At 40.7% G+C, this 25350-nt stretch overlaps 1 protein-coding gene across 4 annotated transcripts in view; it reads right to left on the bottom strand.

Annotated features, from left to right (window-relative positions):
• ryr3 (ryanodine receptor 3) overlaps nt 1-25350 on the bottom strand; it is a 369427-nt gene that overhangs the window by 122154 nt on the left and 221923 nt on the right. For all 4 annotated transcript variants that reach the window (XM_059649213.1, XM_059649214.1, XM_059649215.1 and 1 more), the window contains 9 exons: nt 22054-22223; nt 21065-21285; nt 17495-17585; nt 15752-15892; nt 13019-13182; nt 10075-10153; nt 5857-5946; nt 3935-4072; nt 2701-2766 (listed from right to left, as the gene is read on the bottom strand). In XM_059649213.1, the coding sequence (XP_059505196.1) occupies nt 2701-2766; nt 3935-4072; nt 5857-5946; nt 10075-10153; nt 13019-13182; nt 15752-15892; nt 17495-17585; nt 21065-21285; nt 22054-22223 (1160 nt within the window). The remainder of the gene's footprint in view (nt 1-2700; nt 2767-3934; nt 4073-5856; nt 5947-10074; nt 10154-13018; nt 13183-15751; nt 15893-17494; nt 17586-21064; nt 21286-22053; nt 22224-25350) is intronic.

Raw genomic sequence — 25350 nt, 5'->3', positions numbered from 1 at the left:
CCCTGGGTCAGGGCAAATGGAGGATGTCATTTGAAGGCAGAACCTGGAGGTTTTGGATGTTAATGGAGGATGTGTGGATGCTGAGATATAACTTCCTTTTCCCTGAATGAGCAGTGGAGTCCAAAATTATCACCATGCCAGCCTGGTGCAAGATTCCTGCCAGGTCAGTATGTCCTCAGACATCTGGAGGAACTTACATGACTGCAGAAAGGAAGTCAATGCCTTCTCCACTTCATCAGGGAAAGGGCCATCATCTTCTCTCCCGTATTTCATTCCACCTCTGCTACTGGACCTACATCTTACCAACCATCATGCTCTCCCACTCTCACTATTGTCTGCAATATTTTCCCTACTCACGCTCATCCACCACAACACCCTACAGCAGTAACCCTGCATACCCTCTGTGCTGCCCACTTTGGACAGTCCCCGACCTATAGTGAAAATACCAGCTGAGCCACCACTTTCATCCCCCATAATACAGTCTTCTCTTTCTCATTCCAGGGGGAAAGCAGCCCACTGTAGGGCAAAATGATTCAAGATAGGTGGTCTGCTACCTGACATTCTGCTCCTCATCCGTTATGTGGAAAGCATCCTGATTCTGACCTCCCAAGCAGCTAACTCACCACATCCAAGCCCCTCAGTTGGTTTTGGAGGTTGGCCTTGAGTTACTACACTAGTGGCTTCTGAGTGAAAGATACCTCCCTTGGCTCAACGGAGGGCTGCTGGCAGTGGTCCTCGCTTTGTGTGTCTGTACTAAATGGGAAGGCAATACAGAAATAAGATGAGCCTGGTATTTCTGGCTGAGGGGGCAAAGTGCAATAAGGCAAGACGATGTCAGGTAGGGTTGCTGTGAATATCCAGGCAGATTCAGAATGAATGAGGACTATGGCAACAAGTAAACAGGCTGGAAGATACAGTCTGATGCAGCCCATGAGCTGGTTCTGTGTCCTTAATGTTGTGTCTTTTTGGCAACATTACAATAAGCATTGCCTGTGCAACACCAAAAAGTGCAGAAGCTTCCAATTGATTGAGATGTGCCAAGAACGTTCTTAGAGACAGGCACAATTCAGATGTCAAAGTTCCTGAGTGAAGGCGTGTCTGTGTTGCTAGTGCCCATGGAGCTTGCTTTGGGGTGTTTGTGCACAGCGTCCAACATGGACGTCCTTCGGAGCAAGCAGTGTGTTGAAGTCACCAGTTAATCTATTCTAACCTCATAGTAAGAACTCTTAATGTCTAGCATGCTTGCTAATGTAGAAAGCCGCACCTTAATGAGGTGAGTTGAATTCATGAGGCATGTAACAAATAAAAAAAGCCGTTAATTGGCAACTCACCACCCTCTAGGGAGAAACTCAGCAAAAGCTTAAAAGATGCAACAAAGTATTCAGTGTCAAGAAAGGCATCTGCAGATGTCTTGCCTGACTCTGCAATGAATCCTGGCAAAGCCCTCATCATTCAGATCTCTAAATGATTTTGTCCAATGTAACTTTGGCAAGGATTTTTACAATGAAAATTGTTGTGTAAAAAGGCAAAATCTCTTCAGTGCAAGATTTTTAATTGTTTACACTCTCAGGCAGTTCAACAGTGCAGCCTAGGGGAAGCACAGTATCAGTGATAGAAACTTTTAGATTTCTATAGAAATTGCACATGACTCCAGGAGTTGGGGTTATTCGAAGGAATACTGATGGTGAATGTGAATAATATCCCCATTATAACTACTGCAAACCCAGGACAACTGAAGCTGGTTCCCTTGACAATTGTTTTACTGATCATTGAAATAGCAGACTGTGATGTTTCTGGGGTTAAGATCAATTTTCAAAGAAATTTTTTTAACTTCAAATGTAAAACATCCTTGAAAGACAAGAGTGTCATGTTTAAAATACAGCCCACTCATGGAGATAGAGATTTCATAATGATGGAAGGTTGGAAATTCCAAGATTTTAATAAAAGCAAAGCACTGAAAATGGTAGAGATAACATCACACAGTCATTCAGCACATATGGTCCAAACAGACCATGCCAACCATAATCCCAAAGGGGAGGGATTGAGAAGGAAAATCCTTCACGTTAACCTCAGTCAGTGTGGGAGCTGAACCCATGCTGTTGACATCATACTGCATTGCAAACCAACTGTCTAACTAACTGATCTCCTAGCAACTGAGCCATTTCCAAACACCTTAATATCATATTTGATTCCAAAATGAGCTTCTGAACCTATATCCATGCCAGCACTCAAACTGCCTACTTCCACCTTTATAACTCTGCCACCAATTTAGCTCATTCGCTGCTGGAATTCTCATTGATACCTTTGCTGTGTCTAGACTTGACTATTGCTTTGTAATCCTGACCAATCTTCTTCATCCTAAGTTTCATGAATTTAACATCACCCAAAACTCTACTGCTGCTGTCCTAATTCACTCCAGTGACATTGCATTTTTGCTATGCTTGCTGACCCACATTGGTTCCCTTGACACCACCAACCTTAGCTTGGTGAGGATTCCTCAGTGATGGAATTACTTTAGTGTTGCAATTGTATCACTTTGGATTTTCCGCTCTTCAGTTTGTTCAAAGTCAAGACCATGACCAGGTATAGAACTAGAGTATCCTAGTAAAACACTTTCTGAACCTGGTCAGCAAGTATTATTTACTATTAAATGCTTAATAACTGAAAAAAGTAAACTATGATAAAAGTAGATCAACTAACCTGATTCTCTCTGGACAGCAAAGTATTAGACAAGTCAACAGGAACAGGGGTGTATCCTCCTGAATTCTGCAAGAAATGATACAAGAAATTTGCACAAAAATTCAGAGCCATTTTCATTCTAAATTTGAATAATTTACATCAAAGCACCTATACAATGATGACTGTCAGAATATTTAGCAAAAACACTTGAGCTACTTATTTAATTTCCAGTAATTGATTACCATTGGTGTGAAGTGCAAATACTTTCAAGGAAGTGAGATTTATTTGGCTCCACAGCCCATGCGTTTCCAGAGAGATTGGGAAAGTTGCGAGACTGGAAATGGCTGAAGAACTGGTTAAGGCTGTGGTTGAGGAAGTCCTGCTGAATTTGACAGCAGGACATGATCATCTTTTTATTCCGTTTCCGATGAGGTAGACAGTTAAGCTAACTGGCCGGGTCACTGTCAGGCAGCAACAGGCCAGTGCTGTACACAGTTCCAGGAGACTGAAGAGAACATTTTTGTGGTAATGGTGTGGAGTCACAGTCAGCTGGATGGAAGGACAAGGGGAAAATCAGAGCTTAAGGGGCTGGGAGGGGTGTGGCTGGTGGTGTTGGTCATTGATCATAGCAGCAAAATAGCCGCAAAAGAATAACTGCTTCTCCAGGCTCACAGTTTCTGTAAAAAGATTATTTTCCTTGTGGTATCAGAGATAATGGGAACTGCAGATGCTGGAGATTCCAAGATAATAAAATGTGAGGCTGGATGAACACAGCAGGCCAAGCAGCATCTCAGGCGATGCTGCTTGGCCTGCTGTGTTCATCCAGCCTCACATTTTATTATCTATTTTCCTTGTGGTGCAAGCTTCAGCCAAATTTTCCTCCCCGAGGATCAGAGTAATGTCAGTAAAATTTAATCTGGGCTCCCAATTGCAATGTAGGAACTCAATTAAAAAATGTTTTTGAAGTCTCCTGCCTCCCCCCCCTGGGAGACTTATAACATTTTCTTCTGCACAAATAAACCATTAATGGGTCATAAGAACATGAAAACTGGGAAAGGAGTAGGCATTTCAGCCCATTGAACCTGCACCACCACTTATTACCATCATGGGTGATCTCATCTCGGCCTCAACTGCACATATGTTCATTGTCACGTTCCCTTTTTTTTTCCAAATTTGCTCACCCTCCCTTCCCTGCCTGTCATAACAAAGTCCAGGAACAAGTTCAAAATAGACCATGGGAACAGCTTTACAATACCTGAGAAACTTTGCGCAACTTCTCACTTTCCAGGTGCTGGATCATGGCTTCGCTTTCTTTTGTTCTTTCAATGTTCCAATTCAAAGCCAGCATAACTCGAAAAGATTCCTTGGCTGGCCAGCGATAAAATTCTTTTTCCTGTGTTTGAAGAATTACATATATCACCAGTTGAACCCTGCATTTGCAAATATGCAGAATTAATTCTGAACACTTAGCAACTACTGTTAAGTGCCAAATGTTTGGAAACTGGATTAAATTTGAAAATTTCAAACATGGAATTGTTTTGAGGCTTAATGAGACAAGTCCCCAGGGCCTGATGGTACATACCCCAGAATACTGAGAGAGGCAAGGGAGGAAATTGCTGGGGACTTAAGGGAAATCTTTGTGTCTTCACTGGTTACAGGGGAGGTCCCAGATGATTGGAGAATAGCCAGTGTTGTTCCTCTGTTTAAGAAGGGTGGCAAGGATAATCCAGCTAATTACAGGCCGGTGAGTCTTACGTCAGTGGTAGGGAAATTACAGAAGAGGATTCTTCAAGTCAGGATTTACTCCCACTTGGAAATAGGTGGGCATATTAGCGAGAGGCAACATGGTTTTGTGAAAGGGAGGTCGTATCTCATTAATGTGGTTGAGATTTTTGAGGAGGCGATGAAGATAATTGATGAGGGTAGGGCAGTGGGTGTTGCCTACATGGACTTCGGCAAGTCCTGTGACAAGCTCCCTCAAGGCAGGCTGATACAGAAGATAAAGTCACACAGGGTCAAAGGTGAGCTTGCATCCTGTAAAGAATCCATCCCATTCTCTCAGTTTCTCTGTCTCCATTACATCTGCTCTGATGATAGCACCTTCTGCAGGGAGCCTCAGAAATATGCACCTTTTTCCCCCAATTAAGGATTCCCCACTACTGTGATTGACAGGACCCTCAGCTGTGTCCGGCCCATTTCCCACACTTCTGCCCTCGCCCCTTCACTTCCCTCCTAAAGCACGGTCGGGGTCCACCTGATCCCCACTTTCCACCCCAGCAGCTCCACACCAAAGGATCCTGAGCCACCATTTCTGCATCTCCAGTGGGATGCCACCAACTGACATGCACACCCCTCCCACGCCCTGTCAGTATTTTCCGCAGGCACTATTCCCACCTGGGCGTCTTGGTCCACTCATCCTCCGCTCCCAACACCTTCCACAGCCTGACAGCATGTTCCCCTACAACTGCAGAAGGTGTAACGCCCACCCAATTACTTCCTCTATTGTTGCTATCCAAAGCCCCATACACACCATCCAGGTGAAGTAATGATTTACTTGCCCTTCCCTCATTGTCATCTACTTATTCACTGATTGCAGTGTTGGGGAGATGAAAAGTAGACTGGGCAACTGCTTTGCAGAACACACATGTCCTGTCTGCAAAAAAGACCCTGAGCTTCCAGTTGCCTGCTACTTCAACACACCACCTTGCATGCAATGTCAAAAGATATTCAACGACCTCAAGAAGATGATGGCAGCTGGAAATTCAATTTTAAGATCAGGGAATCGATGCTCAAATTCTGCTGTCTTTGATAAAAGTAGCATCTGCATCCTTTTAACTACAATAATGCCAAACACAGCTGATGCATTACTAGATGTATCAGAAAATTGGTAACATGGATCTGTTAACTTTATTCTCAACATTTAATTTTGGTCAGCTGGGTATAGAACAAAGCACGTCCAAACTAAACTAGGGACAAAGCTACGGAGGTAAGGTTTATTTTTGTCTGACATGAAATGCACACTTTACTCAAGAGAGAAGCCCTTCAATTACCTGAGCATTTAGGTGCAAATTGAACAGAGTCACAGTGTAATCACAGGGCTGACGCAGTTTAACAATCAAAAACGTCCCTGCAATAACTATCTATTGAAAGTACAAAGCTCTCATTAGTATCCCTTACCCTTTCTGTTAAAGTTTTGTACGGTCTCAGTAATGGATGAGTCTTCATATTTTCATTGATTGAATCACTATACGTCCACCCATTTTGTATCTGTAGAACAAGAAGCACAACTAGAACAAAGAACAAAGAAAATTACAGCACATGAACAGGCCCTTCAGCCCTCCAAGCCTGCGCTGATCCAGATCCTCCATCTAAACTTGTCAAGTTTAGATGGAGGATCTAGATGTTCCAAGGATCTGTATCCCTCTGCTCCCTGCACATTTATATATCTGTCTAGATACATCCTAAATGACGCTATCATGCCGGCCACTACCACCTCCGCTGGCAATGCATTCCAGGCACCGACCACCCTCAGTTAGAGTTGCTGAGCTGAAACATATGTAGACATTAGCTTGTTGATAATATTCAGTTGTCACAAGCAGTCCAGTTTAGTTATTCACATCACTTTAAAATAATACTTGTGCATCCATTCTTCACTCCAGACATTATAAATTAGCACTCAATTCTCTTCCAGCAGCATTCTTTTCAAAAGTCCTATCTTCAATGTGCATTTGCTTCTTCTGATACAACACCAGCTCTCACAGAACAAGAATTCCCCATGGCCTTTAACTCCAATATAAAATTCACAAAGACTATCTCAGTACAACACAACCCTCATTAAAATTTGATACTTATTTGGCTTCCAACATCTGTTCAATCACAGTAAGATAATAGTCAAAAATGACAGAAATGTTAATTTCATGACAGAGAACGACCAGGGGTCTGGATTTTACAGAGATGGCAGAAATACTTCTTTTGAACTCTAAGATGGAAGAGAACTGTTTCAGCCAGCAGTGGGTCCAGGGGAACATGTTTCCCATCAGAGGGCAATTACCATGGCTACTGCCTGGGTCACCACCCTAAACCATGATAACATTCCACTCCCTCTCTCACAACCGTAGAGTTACCAGCTCATTCTGTCTTTTTTTATTCATTCAGTCATGGGATGAGTGTGTCGTTGGCTGGGCCAGAATCTATTGCCCTTCCCTAATTGCCCAAGGGCAATTAAGAGTCACCTACACTCCTGTGGGTCTGGAGTCACATGCAAGTAAGGATGGCAGTTTCCTTTCCTAAAGGATATTAGTGAACTAGATGAGTTTTTCTGACAATTGACAATGGATTCATGGTCATCATTAGATTCTTAATTCCAGATTTTTTTTGTTGAATTCATATTCCACAATCTGGCATGGCAGGATTCAAACCCAGGTTCCCAGAATGTTACCAGTAAAATTATCACAAGGCCATCGCTTCCCCATATTCACAATATGACAGCATGTCTGGCTGGTTAGCCACAAAAAGGGCTGTTGGTTTTGGTAGGCCAAGACCAGGCCCTAAAAACTAATGGGCGTAGGAAGGGGGAAGGGTGGCAGGAACGGCGCTCAGCAGTTGAGAGGCACAGATAGCAATAGTGCAGCAGGATCAGCCGTTGCCAATGTGGGGTCCCTCACTGTGCCACAGTGTCCAAAACAGATGGCAACCCCATATCCGGAGTCTTCAGGGAGGTCATCAGGTTTCCCAGTTTCCTACCAATACAAGACACTCATTAGGGATAAAATGTCCTGAGAGGTAAGTTGTGGCCCTTAATTAGTCACTTAGGAGGCTGAATTGGGATTGTGGCGGGTGCTTCGGGCTCTGTTTTTCTGCAGTTGGCAAAATAACGTGGCATCAGGAGGATGTTAGAGATGTAGCCCCTCCCGCCAGTGCCTGCCTGCAATATTTTGCCAGCCTTCCCATCTGTAGTATTACAAAGAGCTAATAAAGTTCCAGATAAAAACCAAAAGAATTGTGGATGCTGTAAATCAGGAACAAAAACAAAGTTGCTGGAAAAGCCCAGCAGATCTGGCAGCATCTGTGAAGGAGAAAACAGAGTTAACTGTTCTGAGGCAGGGTCACCAGACCTGAAACATTATCTCTGTTTTTGCCTAATAAAATTCCAGCCAGGTAACAAATTTGGAGTTGTCAGGGTTAATGGAGCAGCCAATTCCCATTATCACCTTACTTCAATGAGAGTCGACACACATTGTGTGATACATTATTGGGTAATAGTACAGTCCAGAGTCACAATACCACTCCAGTGTTAGTGCCCATCATGTACATGTTTCTTCAATTTCTCCAGAGATAGATTAAGCAAACACTTATAGAAGCACAACGTAAGAGCAAACTGACAAGCTGCTTTATTTCACAAGAACAGCAATCATGATTAGACTTTCTGAGTGAAACTTACAAGATCCTGAAAGGTCTTGACATGATGGGTGCTGAATGGCTGTTGCCCGAGGATGCTGACGGGAACTAGGTCACACAGTTTAAAAATAAGAACTATCCCATTTAACATAGGGATTTTTTTTTTAACCTCTCATCGGATTGAGTGTGTGGAGACTTCTCTTCCCCAGATACTGGTGGAGGCAGGGTCATTGAATATTCTTGAGGCAGGTTAGATTTTTGTCCAATAAGGGAGCTGAAAGCTGTCAGGGCTGGGCAGGAATGTGGATTTGAGGTCACAATCAGCTCAGTGTGATCTTCTTGAATGGCAGTGCTGGTCAAGAGTCAAAATGGCCTACTCCTGTTCTTAGATAATGAAATGTGAGGCTGGATGAACACAGCAGGCCCAGCAGCATCTCAGGAGCACAAAAGCTGACGTTTCGGGCCTAGACCCTTCATCAGAGAGGGGGATGGGGGGAGGGAACTGGAATAAATAGGGAGAGAGGGGGAGGCGGACCGAAGATGGAGAGTAAAGAAGATAGGTGGAGAGAGTGTGGGTGGGGAGGTAGGGAGGGGATAGGTCAGTCCAGGGAAGACGGACAGGTCAAGGAGGTGGGATGAGGTTAGTAGGTAGCTGGGGGTGCGGCTTGGGGTGGGAGGAAGGGATGGGTGAGAGGAAGAACCGGTTAGGGAGGCAGAGACAGGTTGGACTGGTTTTGGGATGCAGTGGGTGGGGGGGAAGAGCTGGGCTGGTTGTGTGGTGCAGTGGGGGGAGGGGATGAACTGGGCTGGTTTAGGGATGCAGTAGGGGAAGGGGAGATTTTGAAACTGGTGAAGTCCACATTGATACCATGTGGCTGCAGGGTTATGTTCTTAATTTGTATGGTTGCATTCTCATTCAAATCAGCATGACTCATCCTCATGCAATAATATTAAAGTAATGCTCATGCCAACCTTTCCTGGTGAACCAATAGTTGAACTTGCGTTACTTCAATAGATAGCTTCTAAATGTCTATTTTGTTCTCCATCCTTTCTTAACTACTATCTACCACTGCCTTTGCTTCCAGGTTCATTATTCTTTTTGCTCAAGCTCAAAACAGATCAAAGGCTTTGTCACTGAACACAGCTGTGTTCATCCAGCCTCACATTTTATTGTCTTGGATTCTCCGGCATCTGCAGTTCCCATTATCACTGATACAATTTTAACCTCACTGCGAAGCCTCTTCCAGGGATGCCTAACCTGAAGAAGTTACCCTCCTCCCTCCAGGCCAACCTCAGGGAATCTCTCTCCCATTGCAACTCTCTTGTAATCTCTTTGGCCAGAACCCTCTCCCCATCCCCCGCTCTGATGAAGGGTCCAGGCCCGAAACGTCAGCTTTTGTGCTCCTGAGATGCTGCTGGGCCTGCTGTGTTCATCCAGCCTCACATTTTATTGTCACAGATTTGACCAATGTTTCTTTAGCATAACCATTATCATTCCCTCTGTCTTTTGTTACATGCTATCTTTGTTATTTCATCTCTCCCACATTGTATCCTCTCTCTGCCTTTCCCTTCTGTGTTGCTGAGAAAAACACATTGGTCAAGACTTTATATCTTTGTGCTCATCAGGCCAATTCAGAGTCAATGCACCTGTTTAAAATTTAAACAAGCTTGGGAATTAACTTTCCATTATCATTTTTTGGTGCATTCACCATCAATCGGAGTCAACTTACCAACCAACAAGCAAGCTTCACTCGCGCAGTAAAATGGATTTGAGGTATTCATCAATGCTTAGGAAAGTTACTGGTTACTGGTAATTTTACACACTTTAGAGAAAACAACCATTCACAGCATATGAACCACCTGTCATTTAGGTGCCTTTATTAAAATCTTTTAAGAATATGCTAGTGTTTAAACCTAATGATTAAGGAAGCTCTTTTCCAATTCTTTTGTCTGATAAAATATGCTCAAAAGTTCAAAATATAAGATCTTAATAATTACCTTTTCAAAAGCCCACTTCTCATGTAGATGTTCTGCATACTTGTTGACAATATACTCCAACTTCTCTGGAATTGATATACTGGAACAAATCAGAAAAGCTAGTTCAAATAGTCCACTTCTAACATATAGAAAATGTTTTAGAAAACTTTATCAAATAGGGTCTATTATATAAGCAGATTCAAAATCAATCAATAACTATTTTCAATTAAAATAGTGAAAATCTATCAAATTTGGCTAAGAACTATTCTGCATTGGGTACTTTCTGCTTGTAAAACTTCATTTATTTCTTTGCTGGTGGAATGCAAATACGGCCATAAAGTTGTACAGCACGGAAACAGATTCTTTGGCTCAACTCGTCCATGCTGACTTGATAACCTAAATTAATCTACTCTCATTTACCAGCTTTTGGCCCATATCCCTCCTAAATCCTTCCTATTCGTGTAGCCATTAAAGTGTCTTTTAAATGTTGTAATTGTACTCACCTCCACCACCTGGTCTGGCAGTGCATTCCATTCACACACCATACTGTGTGAGAAAAAGTTGCCCCCAGGTTTCTTTCACATCTTTCCCCTCTCATCCATGCCCTCTAGTTTTGGTCTCACCCACCATAGGAAAAATACTTTAACTTTTCACCCTATCCATGCCCGTCATGATTATATAAATCTCTGTATAGTCAACCCTCAGCCTCTGACACTCCAGGGAAAATAGCCTCGGCCTATTCAACCTTTCCCTATAGATTAAACCTTTAACCCTAGCAACATCCTTGTAAATCTTTTCTGAACCCTTTCAAATTTCACAACATCCTTTTTTTAGTGGGGAGAGTAGAACAACATGCAGTACCTTAGGACCTTTGCTTAACAAAAATAAACTTATCTATAATAAAACCAAGAGCTAAGAAAGTTAGAATTCAGAAAAGAAAACAGAAATTGCCAGAGAAACTCAGGTCCAGTGACACTTCAGAACACCTCTTCCCAGATCTGCTGATCCTCTCCAGCAATTTCTGCTTTTGATAAAAAAAATCCGTGTCAAATTTAAAATTAGCAAGTGGTCCAGCATGCTCTGCCATTTGTGGTAAACACGAAGTGGGGAACTTGTCAGCTTGGACGAGTTGAGCCGACGTATCTGTTTCTGTGCTGTACAACTTTATGGCGTTATTTGCATCCCACCAGCAAAGAAATGTATAAAGTATTACTAGCAGAAAGTACCCAATGCAAAATAGTTCTTCGCCAAATTTGATAGTTTTTCACTATTTTAATTGAAAATAGTTATTGGTTGATTTTGAATCTGCTTATATAATAGACCCTATTTGGTTTTGGATGGGGTGGACAAGATCAAAAATAATACAATGCCAGGTTATAGTCCACAGGTTTATTTGTAAATGCAAGCTTTCAAAGGTCAGCTCCTTGCTCAGACTATACTCCCACTCCTAGAATCTCCAACCAGCGGAAATAGTTTTTCTTTATCTACCCTGTCTTTTCCTATTAATAGCTTGAAGAGTTCCATATTCATGAAAAGGTTTGAACCGGCTTCTATAGCAAAGTTTATGTTTGATATATTTCCTGACAATATCATTGTCTCCATTTAGATACAGAATACATTTGAATGGTTTGACTAATATTAAGTGCATTTGAACAATCTTCAAAATTATCAGTATTTGAAATTCTATAGTGGTTGTTTAGCAACTTTTAACTGGTGCCACTTTACAGAAAAATCTGAGAGTCCACTTGTACAAATACACCAATACGTCTGATACTCCATGAACTCTATCCTCCATTTTGCCTTTTTTTTAAACCAAGATTTAGTCTGCATCTTACTTTCATGTTATTGCTTTCAGATAGAGCTGTTTATTATTACAAAAATAACTTACACCTCTAATTTTTGTTTAATATCACCATTACTACTCCCTTTGTCTTTCATTATTTGCCATCTTTGTTATTTATTTTTGGTCACGTTATCCTATCTCTGCCTTTTCCTTCTGTATTGCTGAGAAGAGATGCATTTTACTGAAGGCTAACATTTTGCACTCATCGGGACAATTCAGCGTCAAATTGCCTTGTTTAAAATGTGTTGTTTTTCCTTTACATTGTTTTTCTTAAATTTCCCTGATGAGTGCATGATGAAAAGCTTTGACAAAATCTATCATTTCAGGAATACAAAAGTTCTGAGCTCCTACATGACCATTTTGGCCTTTATTCTGCTTCCTCCTCTCCCATTAACAGTGCAAATCCATTAATTTACCAACTTCCCTCAGTTCCAAGAAACAGTGAAATTCGACTCAATGCATTAAAGCTGTTTCTGCACAGATACTGCCAGACTTGCTGCATTTTGCTAGCATACTTAAGGTGCCAAACAGCCCCATCCTGTTCCTAATTCTTATAGTCTTTCTGTTTTTACTTCAGATTTTAGAATTCATCATATTTTGCTTGTAATAACTTAACACAAATTTCACCATCCAGAAAACACATTTAAAATAAGTTCTAAAATGGCTAAACATGATTTTCAAAATGTTCAGATGATAACAAAACACTTTATAGTAAATAGTAAAATTGTTTCGCTATAAATAGGCATGAAGGGTAAAATTCTAAGGTGCGCATCAGGATTTTTTGCTATGTAAAGCATTCAAGATAGATCATTTTCAGCCTTTTCAAATTGTGCAATTTGCAATTTGTTAGAATTTTGTATTTGAAATACAAAGAGAAACTTCAAATACACCTTCTATACCTGGGTAAAAGTTGGGTTTTTCAAAATCAGATTAATTAATTTTAAATTTACTAGTTATCTTCTAAAGTGATGACATAAGTTGCAGCACATAACCAGAGAAATGTGAAATATTTTTCTAAACCTTTGTCCTACAAAAGAACAAATGAAATATGCGGCAAACATGGTTTAAATTGATGGGGACCACGTTTAAAGAAAACCGTCTTTATTTATTTCAGTGCCATACTTAGAAGTGTTGATTGGTTTTGGGTCAAAGTTGCCTTCTTCATCCACTGAATTCTGTCTTTCCAACACATCAGAAAAGCTGGAATCCACATAATCAGGTGACAGAGCTCCTCCAATAGCACTCAGGCATGGCAAGGCAATTTTAAAGAGTTCAGGGTTGTATTTCTGCAGGAAAGATAGAGATTTGTTAAAGGAAAACATGGGATTGTTCACAGTAAAAAATGATACTTTTTTTATCAGAGCGAAAATACGATATTACTCAAAGTAACTTGAAACAAACTCCAAACAGATGACTTCCATATAACATTTACAGTAGGAATATAATGGGAGGAGGAGTAGGTATTAAAAGTGAAAAATATATTGCAAGCAAAATATTACATAAATAAATGGATAAAGTGATCACTTTTTCTAAATGAACTGTTCTATAGCAATCCTCAGGGACGATTTTACCATCTTTCTTTACCTTCAATTATTCTAAACAATCAAGCTGTCACTAAGAAGTTAACCTATTATTGGGCAATATTTCAAATACATTTAACATTACATCAAAATGGGGTATTCTGTCATGATGAGAAGAAATAAGTGGTCACACTGTGTCCTATATTTGACAGAAGTTTTCAGCTTAGTGAAGAACAAATATCATTCTGCGGCAAAGAGTTTCAAACTATGAATAGAAACTCATAGAACTCAATTTATTTTCTTGGAGAAAAGACAATTCAGAGGGGGCATGATTAGTCTTTAAGCCGTTAAGTAATATTAATAATATTTAAGTAGATTTCTAGCTTCCTTTTTGAAAAAGCTTCTCAAACAAATTGTATTTGCCATGCATTTAATATGTTTGAAAAACAGAAATGTTATATGATTCATGTGATGAAGTTTAATAAAATAAGGTCAAAACAGGGATAAACTTTGGATTTTACAATCTATAGCTTCAGCATTACAAATATTCATTATTGTACAAGGGAAATGCAAAATTAAATCAAGAAACATAAGTAAAGATTATGGAAATATAGAAAAGTCAGGAGTAATATTGGAATGAATCTACACATAATATGGCTAAGTGTCGTTTTCATTCAATTTTGTGGAGGGTTTCTCTCCTCAAGTCCTGGCTACTGTCTCATGTAACCATCTCAAAATGCCTCATTAACTACCAAACAAGGCTGATTGGATCCCAAAATCCCTTGTCCAATGCTAGCCCAATTTTACACTCAGCAGAGCTAGATGTACTTGTGCCTGCCAGAATAGTCTAGAAAATGTTGGCAGATGAGCAGAGAAAGGTTGGCCTCTTCCCTTAGGATCGGTCATGGATATCAGAGCACCAAATCCTGCTTGCCCAGTTTGAGATTGCCACCCCAGATAATGTGGTGTCCACAGTCCAGAGGAACACCAAGCCATACAGGAAGTAGTTCAACTTCCTTCTCTATTCCTCTGGGGTAAGTATGACACTCATCCACCTGCTACCTTGCACTCACTCTGACTCCGCTATTGCACCTACCTTCCACCAAAGCTCATGCCCTACCACTCTCGGGTATGCCTGCAACATCTTTCATCACTCACTCCCTCCCATCCAACCAGTCCCTCACAGTAAGCATCATTGCTGCCTACTCATTCACTCGGAACACATCAATATCTTTCACTTACTTGCACCAACACTTACAGCTGAGCCACTCACTATCATCTCACTGAATCCCTTCCTGTCCCTTGTTACTGGTGAAAATGATGTTCAATATTTGGATGTCAATATTGAGGGATCTTCAGATTTAAGTCTATAACTCCCTGAAAATGGATAAGATGGTAAAAAAAGGCTTATGGCTTGCTATTCTTCATCAGTTGGATCACTGAGTATAAAAGCTGGCAAGTCATCTTACAGCCGTTGACACACTATAGAAACAACATGGAGGCTTTAGAGAGAGCGCAAAAGAGGTTTACCAAGATGTCATCTAGAATGGAGTGCATTAACCATACAAAGAAGTTGGACAAGCTTGGATTGTTTTCATTAGAGCACGGGAGGCTTAGGGGCTACTTGGCAGAATATATAAAATTATCAAAGACATGGATAGGGTAGATAGCTGAAGTCTTCTTCCTAGGAAATGTCAAATACTAGGGAACATAGGTTTAAGGAGAGTGGGTAAATTTAGAAGGTGGTAGGTGCCTGGAAACAACTGCCAGGACAGGTAGTAGAAGCAGATATGATGGCAATGTTGAACAGGCATTTAGACAGACACATGAACAGTAAGAGAATGTAGAGATACAGACAACATGCAGGCAAATCAAATTTGTTTAGAAGGGCATCATATTCAGCACAGACATGGTGGGGCATGTCCCTGAGGTGCACTGTTCTATGCTCTGTGTGCACCTGGGACTTGGCTGGAAAATGCAACTTGTTGGACTCGATGTTTAGAAAGGTGTCACCCATGGGCCTACATCATTCAGGGTCTGGGAAAATTCAGTCGAATATACTGAATGATAAGTAAAGCGATAGGCAGGACCCACATTGAGTTGTTTCTGATAGAGGAAGCAATGCAATTTGAACATGCACTTACTTATCTACGTTTAGCTTTGCAACAACTTTAAATGTGAAGTCTCACATTTTTGAGGCACCCAATTAGGTGTATTTTTTTTGCTCAAGTACATAAATGGCACAAATTTAATTTATGGCTTTGAACTTCAATTTACCTCTTCCAGCCTGAAAGGTCAACAACCTAAAACACAATTTAGGTATATGTATTGTTACCTTTGTAGAGAGTGAATCAAAAATTCCCCAGAACAACTTTTTAGTGAGATGCAATTCTTCTTCAGATGCACATCCATAACTGCCCCATCCTGATGCCAAGCAATAGTACTTCCAACATTGCTCATAGTGACTGGCTAGAAGCTATAATTGATAAAAGAAAATAATATTAAATGACTAAAAGTAATACAGCAGAAGAAAACTGTTTACAAAATAATCAAATTAGTATTTCAGGGCTGAATTCATGCAGATAAAATAGAATAATAGAGGGGCATGATTTAATACAAGTTCTGTCTGGGATGAGCAAGAGTAGCCTGGTTACCTTGGGAGCAGAGACCCAGCTAATAAAATACACGTGTCAGCACAGAAAAAGGACAAAGCAGCTGCTTTTGCCATGGGAAGACTTACAAACTCAAAGCAGTCGGATTCAAACATGCTGAACTGACAGCGAGGAGAGAGAGAGAGAGACGCCTGATGGATTGGAGGGAGGTGGGGGCATGGTCAAGAGGGATAGGTAGGAAAACAACAAATATTTTGTAAAGCTTTATGGGCAAGTGTATTCCCTGTAACCACTCAGACAGAATGGCGGGAATTTGTGTTCACTTAAGGATCATAAAAGATTCATCCTGGTATGGCAAGGTGGAGGTATCTCCAAACAAACTTTTGCTGATTGAAGTCAATTTAGAGATTGTCAGAAAACTGAGAGAAGTGATTTTTGATGGAGACTGGATGCCACCCCTTGGCAAAACAGGGGTGAGATGAGCCAATCAGAAGATGGGAGTGTCATTGGACTGGCTCCCGTAAAGGCTACAGTTATTCTGACATTGACGCTATATGTGTGCGAAACAATTTCTAGCTTATAAGTGTGGTCAATAGAAAATCAGTGTCCTGTAGATTCCAATCTCATTCTCTTAAGGTCAATATGCAAAAAGTCAGTAAAATGAATTATTGACATACTGGTAGTATTTAAAATCCAGAGCTCAGATGTTCTGAGCATTTAGTGTTTGCTTTCTGGTTTTCCCTGAACAGGAGAGTGTGGGAAACGAATTTGAGACTGTTCTGCTAGACCCCACCACCTTTTGCACCGTTCTCCTGCTTGGCACATGCTGATTACTTGTGTCAGTTTGTATATATTAAATATTGTTGAGGACTAATACAGCATCTAGTGTATTTCTGAGTGTCATTGGTTCAGGAAAGCCATCATTTTACGCATGTTCAACATCATAAAGGCAGTGGAGTGGGGACTTCAAATTTGAAAGGTGGCACAGCCCTTGACATAAAGCTGGAAAACTAAGCTGTTTTCATATGTTTTGTTCTTAACTGACAACACCAGTTGTACTATAATTAGCCATTCCTAGTGATTTCACCCTTCCCTAGCTTAAACTGTGCAACCAAGATGAACAGAAATATCATAAGCAGGCCAACAAAAAATATTTCAATGAGTTTAGCATTGGACAGTTTAATGGGGTTAGGGCATAGGCCACACATTGTCAGAGATGTGTTAAGATTTTTGAGAGATTAGGAATCTAAACCTATATATCTTGGGAATACTTTGTAAATGTGATGGCATCGGTATCAAAATATCAAGATGATGGGCTGTTCAATGTTAACACTAATGTTAATTCTTCATGTAATACTTCATTATACTATCTGATCCAATATATCTTGCAATTGCTTTTCAATCAACTTATATTAACTAGTATCAAGTTCATAATTTATCCACACAAGATTAGTTTTTGCCAGTACCTTCAAAGGCATTTTACTGTATTCATTGAGAATGGGAACATCAAAAACAAAGCGACGCAGAAGTGGTTGCAACATCGAAGGTTGAAGGTGCCTGATGAACAACGGAAAATTACATAAATACAGAGAAACAGGCTCAAATGTAGATTCTTGTGATATATCATTCAAACATTCACCTGCGCAGAGGAATTAGGACGTCATTTTGGAGCTGTACAGAACACTGGTGAGGCCACTTTTACAATACAATTCTGGCCACCCCTTTATAGGAAGGATGTTGTTAAACTTGAAAAGATGCTGAAAATATTTACAAGGATGTTGCGAGGATTAGGTGGGGTGGATGATTGAGTTCCAGGGAGAGGCTGAATAGGCTAGGGCTTTTTGCCAGAACATCAGGTGCCGAGGGGTTACCTTGGAGAGGTTTATAAAATCATGAGGCACATTGATAGGGTGAATAGTCAAGGTCTTTTTCCTAAGGTGGGGGAATCCAAAATTAGAGGACATAGGTTTCAGGTGAGGGAGGAAAAATTTAAAAAGAGGGGTAATCTTTCAATGCAGAGGGTAGAGCACCTATGGAACAAGCTGATCAAGGCAGGTACAATCGCAACATTTAAAAAGCATCTGAATGGGTATACGAAAAAGAAGGGTTTAGAGGGATATGGGCCAAAGGCTGGCAAATGGGACTAGATCAGATTAGGTTATTTGGTCAACACGGACAAATTGGACCAAAGATTCTGCTTCCGTGCTGTATGAATCTACACCTTGCAAGCATTCAAATCATGGTCATCATTCCTCTGTAAATTTAGGTGGGAAGAAAGCATTACTGTCTCATTATCTATCAGCATCTAGGTACAGCTCAAGGGATATATGAGAACACTTGTTAGTTTTCTTGACTACTTTGATTCATAGCATTCAAATACAGGTGTAAATACAGACAAAGTAAATCCTTAACTGTCTGTAGGTCAGGCAGCATCAAAGGAACAGGAAAGCTGACATTTTGGGTCGGGACCCTTCTTTCAGAGGTGAAAGGTCAGCTTTCCTGTTCCTCTGATGCTGCCTGGCCTGCTGTATTCCTCTAACTTTATCTCTGACTCCAGCAGCTGCAGTTCTTGCTACCTGCTTAACTGTTCGTTGCTTTTAATTAACTGATGTTGTCTTCAATATGTGTTCTCTTATCTCTTCTTCTCTATCTCAACAAACATTTGGTAATATCATCTGCAGGCATCATCCTGGCCTCTTGCCTATCAAGGTGTTTGCCTGACATCTAAAATTGGATCACATTATAGAAACATACAGTCCAAACATGTGCAAGTTAGGTGGATTGGCCATATTAAATTATCCATAGTGTTCAGAGATGTGTAGGTTAGGTGTGTTACCCATGGGGAATATAGGGAATTGGTTTGGATGGGATGCTTTTCGGTGGATTGGTATGGAATTGCTGGGCTGAATAGCCTGTTTCTATGCTCTGGGGATTTGATTTTAAAAATATATAAAATGGAAGCAAGCCATGTGACTGTGACTCTTTGAAAGAATAGTCGCGTGCATTTTCCCACATCCTGCCACTTAAATGCAACTCTGCAAACTCCTCAGCAAGTGTCTATTCAATTCCTTTTCAAAATTAATTATGGGAACTGTTTCTATTAACTTTTCAGGTAGAGCATTCCACATGATGCTAACTCTTGAGTTAAGAACAAATTTCACATTACCCTTCCTCGTCTCTCTTGGCTGGTCTTGAACCATGACTTTACCTATGGACATAAGATATCATCCTGGGCACTAAAGAAACTCTACAATGTTGCAACAGCTCCAGTCTCCTTCCTGACATCTGATAAGAGGTTAAACCAGACCCTATATATTCTCTTCATCACAAAAATCCATCTCCTTCCACCCTACAACATTATTCAGATTTGCTTTTTTTTAAACCAATTTACTGCTGAAATACTCAACCATGTATTTGCCACCTCCAAGCTCTGCTGCCATGTTCACCTGATTAGCCAATCATTGTAAGGTCTAACTCTGCTGGCCATGTCCTGTACTACACCAAATCCTGCTCGCCCATCATCCTTTTATATAAAGTGTCGCTTGGTGCCCCAAAGCTCCATGTGAAAAATTCTGACGCTAATGTTGAAATGTTGAAATCCATGTCATTCATTATGTCTGTAACTTCTTACAGCCCTAAAAATCATTGCCACTCCCCCATCAAAGTCTCTATTCCTCTTACTCGAGTAATCTTCAATTCTCTCAGATCCATGGACTGAAAGTCCTTTATCTAACCTACCTCTCCTCCTTTTTCACCTTCCTCAAAACATACTTTGTTTATCAAGCTTTTGATTATTAAAATCTCTCCTCATTCTTCAATTTTATTTTAAGACCAATTTTTGTCTAAACAAACGTCTTTGAATCAGTTCAACTAATTTCCCTTCATTTTTATTGTTATAAAAGAGATATCACTAAATGTTACTATATTGCATTGGAACTAAAACAGAAGTTGCAAGAAAAGGTCAGCCGGTCTGGTAGCATCTGTGATGAAAAAAAAAGAGTTAACGTTTTGGATTTGGTGACCCTTCCTCAGAATCCTTAACATTAACTCTGATACTTTCTTTCCAGATATGGCCAAACCTGTTGATCTTTTTGAGCAACTTCTGTTTTTGTTCCTGATTCACAGCATCCACGGACCTTTCAGTTTTTACATTGCATTGGTATTCCTTTGCTGAAGATACAGTCTGCAAGTAAACAGAAGTTCTGGCCTTGATACAATTGTGTGAATATGTTTCAAATTTGGAGAGTGTGTTCTGGTAGGGTATAACAGTTCAATCACATCACAACATTCTTTTCACAATGCATGTTTCTAAATTTGTACAGTCTTATCAAGTCTCAATTGCCCGCATATCTAAGGACTAAACAATGAGGAAAAATTAGATTCACAATTTTGGCAGAATTCATCACAGTCAACCGGATGAAACAGAAAAAATATTAACAATTGATTTTTTTGACACAGTCCAGGAAGCTTGGAACATTTTCGGTCATTAGTAAATATTTTAACATTGTACAGTAAGTGCATCAAAATAAGAAAGTGATCACACACAAACACAATCATCAGGTGGTGGGTATGGGAGTTATCCACTTCTCCAATTGTCAGCCTTTCAATATCCAAAAATAACACCTTGTCTACACAAATACTATTTCCTGCCAGGAGCTGACATATCAAAGACATCATGGCCTCAGAATTCATTGATTCATTAGGATAAACTTAATCTGTCTGAAATCATATTAGATTGACTATTGTTGTATTGGTTTAGACTTTTCAACTTCATTCTGGTAGCAAACATTTCAGGGTTATTTTCAACTTTACAGTTTAAGCAGTAACCTGGTGCAGTCAAGTGTTAAAGAAATCAACGGAACAAAAATTGAGCTGGTATTCTCAAGGATGAGGGTTCTGTTCTCCAAAATTATTGTCCAGGCAGTAAAGCCGACAATTCCTAGAACACCTAATTTGTGTTCTTCACAACTTGCAAGTTACAAAAGATCATTGGTAGTGTTTTTAAAGATGACCATAAAAGTAAAAGATATCTGTACCGGCAGATAGACAACAAACATTCTTCAATTGACTCCCTCTGGGCTTTGGTAAGGCCAGGTCCTTTTGATAGTCTGTAAATTGTGTGCAGGGTGGAGTCTATCACAGAGGCAAAGTGCTCAGTTCCAGCAAATAGAGGTGCACATCTGGTGAGAAGAGGAAGGACTGCTGAACAGATGTATCTATTAAGGGCGAGAGCTGTCTCCGATGTGCTCAAAGCAGCCTGTTGGAAAAGACAAACAAGTGTTCAGAGAAAAGTATTACATTTGCTTTTTCTCCATTTACATCTATGAATAAGACAACAAAAATAAATTAGAACAAAAATCACTGGCCTGAATCTTTCACACTTAGATGCACCGCATTATGTCACTCTGATCATTACAATTTCTTCAAAGGTGCATCATGTGACTAGGATGACTGTATTTTAAATTGTTGCAACTAGGTTTGGTCTGGTGTATCAGTTTAGGTTGCTTAAAATGTAAAGTTTTTCCTTTACATTCAAATTCCACTGTCCCTCAACTAAGAAAACATCATGTAAGTGTTTCTGGCTGTTTCTGCTCTTCCATGTACTGTGAAACTAGTGCATATTTATTTGAGGTATGCAAGGTAAAGTCACCACAACCCCTCAGGGTTGCTCTCTCATTAGACAGACAATCATTGCTGAGTTTAATCCAAGAGTCGCCATGCCTCAGATAAAGAGAGAGATTAAAAAGGTGGGAGCTTCCTGGTAACCTCAGCCAATGTGGGAATTGAATGCATTCTGCTGGCATCACTGTATCACAAACCAACCACTCAGACAACTGAGCCAACTGACAGAGCGTCTGTCCAACATACACCACCTTCATTTAAAAAATATTCATTCGTATATCCACCATTATCAAACCTAATGAGCATAAGAAGCTTACAGTCATCTGAAAAAGTATAACGAACATTAACTGTTCACAACAGGAAGTCAAATATGCACAACTTTACAAGTTTTGCTTTGGCTTACTGATTCAAGGGAGGCAGATGCTCTTAAATCAGGTAAAAATCCAACTTCCAGCAAATGAAGCAGGAAACTTTGGTCTTCAATACCATAAACACGATCCAGAAACAATACCATGGGTGCCTTGTGGTCAGGGCAGAAACTTGCAGACATAGATGGCTCAGAAATAGTTCCATCTGCCAAAGCAACAAAATGTTGGTTAGTTGCAGTTTAAAAATAGTTTCAAGTTGTTCGGGTATTGTGTTAAATATGATCAAATTACTGATACCAGTCCAATAACAACAATTCTTCCAAGTCTCTTTTGCCACTTCGCCTTCTGAAGGTGTTGACTCTGCCTGGTTAACAGGGTTCATGAATGACACTCACTTTTTGTCATCTCACCCAGGCGTCAATTTTTCCTGTGGGAGTCCAGTCAAAATGGCTTGCCTACTAACCCATGACTTTTCAGGCATGTTCTAAGAACATACAGGAGTACAGAAATAGGAGCAGGCCATTCTGCCCCTCAAGCCTGTTCTACCATTCAAGGTGATTACAATTGATCTGCGGCTAACTCCATATAAGTGCCTTTGGCCCATATCCATTAATACCTTTGCTTAATAAAAAGGCATCTATCTTCTGAAATTAATAATTGATCCAGCATCTATTGCTATTTGGGGAAGAGAGTTACAAAGATCTTTGCATGTAGAAGTGCTTCCTAATATCTCTCTTGACTGGTCTGGCCCTAATTCTCAGACTGTGCCCCTTTGTTTTAGAATTACTAACCAGTAGAAATAGTTTATCTTTATCTACTCTGTCTTTCCCTGTTAATATCTTGATGAAGGCTTCGATCAGATCATTCCTTGAGAAAACAGGGCTAATTTGTACAATCTGTCCTCATAACTTTACTTCTCATGTCGAGATATCAGATTTATAAACCTATGCTGTACTCCCTTTAAGGTCAATATATTGCTCCGAAGGTGTGGTGCCCAGATTGCTCACACTACTCCAAATAGGTCCAAGTCACGATTTTGTATAAATGCAGCAAAGCTTCTGCATCATTGTACTCCAGTTCTCCAGATATAAAAGCCAACATTCTATTTGCTTTCTTCTGCTGTAGGATCCTCCACAACTCAACAAATGCAGGAATCCTCACAGGGAGCAGCACAATGAATCTTTGTGGAAGCCAGGCCAATTTTTTTAATAGAACTGTAGAATCACTACAATGCAGATACAGGCCATTCTGCCCATCAAGACTGTACGGATCCTCTGAAGAACATCCCACCAGACCTATCCTACCATCCCTCCCATCCCTAAAACCCTGCATTTCTCATGGCTAACCAGCTAGGCTGCACATCCTTGGACACTTTGGGTAATTTAGCGTGGCTAATCCATCTAACCTGCACATCTTCGGACTTTGGGAGGAAACCAGAGGTCATGGAGAAAACCCATGCAGACAAAGGGAGAATGTGCAACCTCCACACTAGTAGTCACCAAAGTCTGGAATTGAACCTGGGTCCCTGGGTCCCTGGCACTGTGAGGCTGCAGTGCTAAACACTGTGCTGCATTTGGCACTATTTTTTGTGGCACTAGTTGCTATATTCTGTGAAGTGATTACAACTTTAATGTCCAAAAGCCTCTTTGAAGGACTAGTCAGGTGAGTGTGTTATGTAAATAGGTGAGAAGGTAGGGTGATTAAGAAGGCACAGGAGTAGGTAGATGGGTGATGGGATAGGATCACAGATAGGCGAAAAGATTTCTGCAAGGCCTTTACAACTCCGGAACAAACTTTTCATGATGGCATTCAACCAATTGTCACTTGGAATAAATAGCACAGAGTGGGAGGAGTTAAGTGAGAAAGAAGAGAGAAACATGTGGAGAAGACTGATTACCATTAGGTAGTGGAGTTTACCAATTTAGAGCCTAGTAGACCTTTGATTACACTATGCTGCAGTATTTTGACGTAATATGTAATAAATTGTGTTACAAAGAAGGGCACAGTCAGTTCTGATCTTGTCTTCCCCTTGAGTAGTCTCTCTTGAACCCAAAACTATCAGTGTGAGCATAAAATTGCACAACAAACAAAGTGGGTAAAGTGTCAGGTGAGTGGGAGTTAGGTGGCACATGAGTGAAAGTGTATGATGGCAGGTGGGTGAAGTGGCAGGTAGATAAGTAGCTAAGTCAGGTCAGGGGGTACTTTGATCATGGGGAATAGTGAGAGCAGATGGGGCAAGAAACGGAGTGGTTAGGTAGGGAGTCTGGTCGCTAATTAGGATGGGTCAAGGGAAATTAGGGGTTAGAGATATGGATAGGTCATGGTAGTGGCTGGGGATCAGGTGGTAGTCACATCTGTTTTAAAGCAGTGGTGAGATGGAACAGAGGCAATACAGTGTGGAGCTGGACAAGCATAGCAGGCCAACCAGCATCAGAGGAGCAGAAAAGTTGACATTTCGGATCAAGACTCTTCTTCACAAATTTCTGCAGAAGGGTCCCGATTCGAAATGTCAACTTTTCTGCTGCTCTGATGCTGCCTGCCCTGCTGTGCTCCTCCAGCTTCACACTGTGTTATCTCTGACTCCAGCATCTGCAGTTCTAACTATCCCTGGGTGGAATAGGGCAGTTAGTTATAGTGGAGTCAGAGGGTTGGGGATTTGAAGGATTAGGACAGGGTATCAAATTGGATGATGTCCCATCCATCATCCGTGTTTAAGAAGGAGGGCGACAGAAGGCAGAAAATATTCTGCTCATTAGCCAATCTCAGTCGTTGAAAAGATTTCAGAGTCCTTATCAAGGATGAGATTGCAGAGTACTTGGAAGTATATGGTAAGTTTGGGCTGAGTAAAGGCAGATCATGTCTGACAAATCTGTTAGAATTCTTTGAGGAGGTAACAAACTATTTAGATAATGGAGAGCCAGTGTACATAATCTAATTGGATTTCCAAAAAGCCTTTGCCACACAGGAGTCTTCCAAATAATGTAAGAGTCCATGGTGTTAGGGACAAGGTTTTGGCATGGTTTGAGAATCACCTGACTGGAAGAAGGTAGAGAGTAGGGATAAAGGGGTCCTTTTCACAATAGCAGCCAGTGGCTCGTGGAGGTCCACAGGGGTTCATGCTGGCACCACTAGTACTAATGTTAGACATTAATGATTTGGATGAAGGAACTGAAGGCGTTGTTGTTAAATTTGCAGGTGACGCAAAAATAAGTGGAGAGGCAGGTAGTGTTAGGAAGTGGGGAGTTGCGGAAGAATTTGTACAGGCTAGGACAGTAGGCAAAGACGTGGCTGATGGACTACAATGTCAAAAAGTGTGACATTATGTACATTGT

The sequence above is a fragment of the Stegostoma tigrinum genome, chromosome 10 (genome assembly GCF_030684315.1).
Source record: "Stegostoma tigrinum isolate sSteTig4 chromosome 10, sSteTig4.hap1, whole genome shotgun sequence".
Taxonomy (NCBI): domain Eukaryota; kingdom Metazoa; phylum Chordata; class Chondrichthyes; order Orectolobiformes; family Stegostomatidae; genus Stegostoma; species Stegostoma tigrinum.
Note: the sequence above shows the minus strand (reverse complement) of the source record. Positions and strands in the feature narration are given on the sequence as shown.